The 6,066-nt window shown below is 40.9% G+C and overlaps 1 protein-coding gene across 7 annotated transcripts in view; it reads left to right on the forward strand.

Moving 5' to 3' along the window:
- Nucleotides 1-5,041, forward strand: part of fam118b (family with sequence similarity 118 member B) — a 27,532-nt gene extending 22,491 nt beyond the window's left edge. For 5 of the 7 annotated variants that reach the window (XM_033049969.1, XM_033049968.1, XM_033049971.1 and 2 more), the window contains 3 exons: nt 104-389; nt 2,806-2,868; nt 4,302-5,041. In XM_033049969.1, the coding sequence (XP_032905860.1) occupies nt 104-389; nt 2,806-2,868; nt 4,302-4,345 (393 nt within the window). In that variant the 3' untranslated portion in view covers nt 4,346-5,041. The remainder of the gene's footprint in view (nt 1-103; nt 390-2,805; nt 2,869-4,301) is intronic. The other 2 variants (XM_033049972.1, XM_033049973.1) reach the window with 1 other exon arrangement.
- The last annotated feature ends 1,025 nt before the right edge of the window (nt 5,042-6,066 follow it).

Below are 6,066 nucleotides of genomic sequence, written 5' to 3' on the forward strand. Positions count from 1 at the left end.
TAAAGTAAAGTTTGTTTGTATAATTTAACTTTTGTAAGCGGGTGTGTTTTACAGCAAGACACCAGTGCTCCTGTTAATAATCTTTGTGTATTTAATTGCTTAGAGAGAAATTCAGAAGCTGTATGAAAAGAAGGCCTTTGTCTTCCTGGGCTGTGGGCGGACAGTTGAGGATACAACTTTCCAGTCGCTCTTTCTAGAAGCAGTAAGAAACAAGACTGACCTGGAGCACTTTATGCTCGTGCGCAGAGATGATGTGGATGAGTTTAAAAAGCTTCGCGAAAACATGCTCGATAAAGGTATTAAAGTGATCTCTTATGGGGATGAGTACGTCGATCTCCCGGAATATCTTGACCGGCTGGCTAACGTCATCTGTCATCATGGAAATCAAGGTATGTTACCAGGGAAGGTTGTCTCGCATCTGAGAGAACAGACGAATGAATCTTCCTACTGTTAAGGCAAAAAACATTTTTCAGGAAAATGGTCCATTTTGGGTCATTGGACTGCCACAATGTTCAGGCTGGGTTAATCTGGGAGAAGAGGCCTTCGGATTGTTTAATGGATGTGACCATTCGTGAATATCAGACAACCCAAGATTTGAAGTATAGTAATTGCATCATTTATACAGGGCATAAGAAATTAAATTAACAAAATAATCTGTCTCTCCGTGTCATTTAGTAAGATTGTGGCTGACTTGTTTTTAGTTCAATTCCTCGTTCCTGTGTTCCATTTATTTTCAAATTACAACAAAATATCATATCTTGATAAACACTCAACAACTAGCATTGACGACCCTCAGAGAATTACAAAGATTTGTCACTGTTTAGATAAAGAAGCTTCTCATCTGAGGCTTGTCTGATCAAACCTCATCATCTCTGAATCTACAGTATTATATTCCATAAGAATTTTGTCTTCAACGATCAGTGTTCACTAAACTTGAATAATCACAAAGCAGAAAAAAATCTTTCCTCCATCTTGGAAATCAATTTGGTGAGCCTTCATTGTACTCCCTCTACTGACATTCTCATTAAGATAAGAGTACCAACATTGTACACACTACTCCAGGTGACATTTCATCAAAGCTCTATAATTTCAGTAAGACATCTTCGAGTTTTGCACATAAATCCTCTTGCTATAAAGGCCAAAATACCGTCATTGTTTGCTGTTAGCAAAATTGTGATTTTCAGTGAATTGCTTCGAAGGTATCCCAGGTCTTGCTGAAAACCATTTGTTTTGTAGCTTTGCCATTTGAAACTGCTTTCTATATGAATCTGCCATGTCTTTGCATGTTTGTTTGAACTGTTTCCCCGCAAAGTCTCTCTGCAACCCCCACACCACCCACTCTACCATCCAGCTTGGTACCATTAACAAGCTAACATATGTTGGGTGTGACCCCTTCATCCAAATCTAGATTGTGAATAGCTGGAACACCAGATATTACAGCCTCCGCATCTGAGAATGCTGATTTATTGCTAATCTGTTTTCTGTCTGGTAATCGAGCTTTGATTCTTGCCTGTATTTTTTAATTTAATCATCCCAATGGTTTGAATGTTTCTGGCAAGGTTGAATTGATGGTTCATGTTTCTGTATACTGAGGAAGCCATAGGCCAAGTTGAGTCAGCAGGATTCCTTCCCTGGTACACATTAGTAAATCAGATGGATTTTTAGGACAATCTTATAGTTTCATGGGTAGTTAATGTGATTAACATTCAAATTCTAAACATTTCAGCTACATGAATGTAGTTCCTAATTGCCGTGATGGCATTCAAACCAGAGACACGTCAAGGGCTCACCACCTCTGGATCATGGTCCCGCAAGCTAACCACAAGACTAAAAAAATGGACCTCCAGATGCTGGTTTATACCACAGATAGACACAAAGTGCAGGAGTAACTCGGCGTAGACACAAAATGCTGGCGTAACTCAGCGGGACAGCAGCATCTCTGGAGAGAAGGAATGGGTGACGTTTTGGGTCGAGACCCTTCTTCAGAGTCAGTAACTCAGCGGTCAGTCAGGCAGCATCTCTGGAGAATGTGGATGGGTGATGTTGTTTTGGTTTGGGACCCTTCAATGCTAATGCGCCTCCAAGCCCCTGTGCTCTTTCTTTAACAACTTAATATTTGTAACTTTTTCTAATGACTGCCAGGTTGCAGAATACAATAAAACGAAATCTCCAAGGATAGTGTCCTTGAGAGCAAGAACTTGGCCTGCGGGTAATGTCAGTCAGAATTTTGTGCGCGCCATGGACAAGTTTATTGCCTCTTTGAAAGAATGGCTGGAGTCTAGTCCTGTGTTGTATTCCTTTCAATATTCCCAACAAGTAATGCCCCTGTCCCACTTAGGAAACCTGAACGGAAACCTCTGGAGACTTTGCGCCCCACCCAAGGTTTCCGTGCGGTTCCCGGAGGTTGCAGGTAGTGGAAGCAGGTAGGGAGACTGACAAAAACCTCCGGGAACCGCACGGAAACCTTGAGTGGGGCGCAAAGTCTCCAGAGGTTTCCGTTCAGGTTTCCTAAGTGGGACAGGGGCATAACGAGTGCTGATGTAAACCCTGGGTGTAGTGCAGGGGAAACCAAGCTGGTGTGAAAAGTCAGATGCAGTCCTTTTCTGGCAGCTCATTTGAGATATTGAGAAAGCTTGGAGATACCTGTAATTCTGCATCTGATCCAGTCATATCTGACTCAAGCCTAGTTTGATTCCCAAAATTAACCCGATTACTCGCTGAATATGTTATGAATTTGTGTTGGGAACTTCATGTGTAAATGATTGTCTTTATGTTTTAACAATATACACCTTTTCCCATTCTCAGTTCGGGGAGCAACTAACATTGATACTACATTAAAGAATGGTCCATTTACAACAAGTAGTCAAGGCAAGTGTAGTCATCTTTTATTTGAACCTGTTTAATAATGTGATAATCATAATGTGAACACATTTTATTTAATGTTATTGAAGGACCTCTGATATGACAATAACTCAGCCAATCTTGACTCTGGGGTTAGACTATCACAGTGGCACTGTTTGCAGAGCAGCCTCACAGTGCCAAACACCCTTCAACAAAGGAACATCATTAGCTACTCCAGCCCTCTGGTCCTTACCTGTGGCTAGAGAAGACATTATGATCTTTGTCAAGGGTCCTGCTATCCCCTCTCTCAACAATCTGTGATAGATCACATCAGGCCCTGAAGATTTATCCATCTTAATGCTCTTCAAGAGCCCCCAACACCACCACCTCAATCTCAAACTGACCGTGCATTTGAGTTTTCTCCACACTGATCTCACTGTTTTCTGTCTTTCCCCTTGGTAGAAACAGCTACAAAGTATTCATTTAGTACCTCACCTTCATGCATAGACCCCAAGCACCAATTCACTCTTAGCTTTGAGCAGTCCTACCTTCTTCCTGACTACCCTCATGTCTTTAATATGGGTATAAAAGGCCTGGAAATGTTCTTTAATCCTGCTCACCAAAGCCATTTCCAGGCCCCTCTAATTGCCTGCATGAAAAACCCTCCAGTATGTCGTCTCTGAGTCGTGCCTGGACAGTGTCACTGATCAGTAGAGCATCTCCACCACCTCCCTATCACATCGGAAACATCAAAACCCTACAACATTGCGCTGCCTGTTGTGTCCCACTTGCAACCACCATTTCACAAGGGCTGCATTAATCCAGGCTCTAGGTTCATTTTAGGACTCTGTTAGGATATTGTTAATACTTGGCAATGGATGTGCAGAGCCATGGACCATGTGCTGGGAGACAGGATTAGACTGAAGTCTCCATTAATAATCAACAAAGACACAATGGAATGAATAGCTTCCTGCTGCTGTAAATTTTGATTCTATCTGTACATTAGGACAACTCTTGAATTTTATTTATTAAGATGATCAGATGTAGACTGATAGGATACAAACATGGGTGTTGGTTTAGGATTGTAGAGCAGCATGTAGTTGGGAGAAAATTGAGGCTTGAAAGGGAATCAGTGTCACAATTTCTTTACCAATCTAGTTTAAATGAAGCTTGCTGCTGAGAATCAATGCCCTGTAGCAGGACAGGTCAGTTCTGATGCAAATAGCAAGTTATTTAAAGTTGTAAAATTCATTATAAGTTCAGAAGGATATATTGCACCCTGTCACATGAGGTACTGTTCCTTAATTTTCTGGCCTTGCTTTAACAGTGTAGACCAGAATGGGATTGAAAACCATGGCACTATACTGCAAACAGGGACCAGCTCCTAGCACCCTAAGTAAATGTAGGTAGTGATTGTATTCAGTTGGAAGCACTATTCACTGTCTTTCTATCTTGCCTAGACCAGAGAATGGAAACAGAAGATGAAATAAAACTGGGGAGATGAGTGTTTGCTCACCTTTTTAACATTGTTGGCGCACAACCCAGCAGGAATACACAGTAACTGACAGCCACCCAGGAGGCCAATACTGGTTACCATAACTGACATAAATGTACAGTGGACATTGTTTTCTTGGAACTGTACTGACCCACTCCAAGATCACCACATCAAACTTCAACTTGAATTTCATTTTTGCTCAGAGAGCTGGATGTTATGGACAGCATCAATGAATTCTACCAACTGTGATAACTTGCAATTCTAGTTCATTTTGGTGTAGCAATTTTTATTGTTAGTGACTTCTGTACAGAATATTTTATTAAAAATCATTTAATGATATGACAGCACTGTGATATTTTGCAGAACAACTTGGCAAGAAACTTAATATTGAATCAAGGAAATGCTTTCTTGCTGCAAATCCTTGTGTTTTGGGGAAGATTGGTACCTGGAAATAATTAGTTACAAAAACCAAAGGCAACATTTTGGGGTACTATGTATTTCGACACATTCCTATTTCCCTGGAGTTCATGGCCTGAATTTTAATGGCAACTTCTGCCTATGGCAGATGGTTTATAGTAATTTGGAATGTGTTCTTGATTTACCTTGCTGCTATGGGCTCTCTGCTGGTTACTGGGCACAAGCATAGTTGGTATTTTGTGTACTCAAATTACATTTCTATCAAATAAAAAGTACAGATAGCATGAAGCTTGCTTTGCCAATATTGGGCTCTGATTTCCAGAACATAAAACAGTACTGACCCACTATGTCTGTGTACTATGTGATGCCAAGCTAAACTGAACGATGCATATATGCACCATGTGTCCCCTAAAGAGCAGACATGCTCCTGTTGGTGTACAAGGTCTGGGTAGAAACAACTAAATTCCTGGTTTTAGGAGCCAAAGATTAAAGCCAGAATACTACTTCACACTCCAGCAATGCTTTAACCCAGTTCAGGAAAGTAGTTATGGGACTTGATCTGATCTTGGGACTGCAATTATGGGACTTGCAATTCTCTGATCTTGGGACTGAACAGCAAAAAAACTTTATTAAACCAGCTTAAGCTAGTTGATGAAATCACCAGAAGCCAAAATAGCTTGAGTCTGAAGGGTTTGGACCTGAAACATCACCGATAATTGTTACTCCACCACTTTGTGTCCTTTTGTGCAAACCAGCATATGCAGTTCCTAGCTCTATAACTCAATAGAGCCAGATCCATACCATGAAATTTGAGACATGCCGTACAAAAGAGCATTCCATAGGGGACAGCATATGTGGAAGAATACATGATTAAAACTTTATTGGAATAAATGAATTGCAATAGCTTTAAATCCAACAATGTCAAGCTATTCTAAGTGGCAGCTCGTTCACAATGCTGATGAAAATCCTCTTGGCTGCTTTCTCAGGTATTTAATTTGAACTTAACCCAAGCATAATTTTCTCGACCCAATTAATATAAAAGCTATGCTTTTCCTCTGCTGGAGCTTGAGTAAATCAGCAGATCAGAAATCATCTCTGGAGAAGATAGGTGATATTTCACGTCAGGATCCTAGTCTCAAGGGTTGTGACCTGCAATTTCACATCCTTGTCCTCCAGAGATGCAGCCTGACCTGGGTTATTTCAGCACCTTTTTTTATCCAGCATCTGCAGTTCCTTGCAATTGCATGAACACTAAGCCAAACTGAGTAAATTGGTTGCTACTGAGCTGCACAGCCAGTGATTTCTAGAACGTA

The sequence above is a fragment of the Amblyraja radiata genome, chromosome 33, assembly GCF_010909765.2.
Source record: "Amblyraja radiata isolate CabotCenter1 chromosome 33, sAmbRad1.1.pri, whole genome shotgun sequence".
NCBI lineage: Eukaryota > Metazoa > Chordata > Chondrichthyes > Rajiformes > Rajidae > Amblyraja > Amblyraja radiata.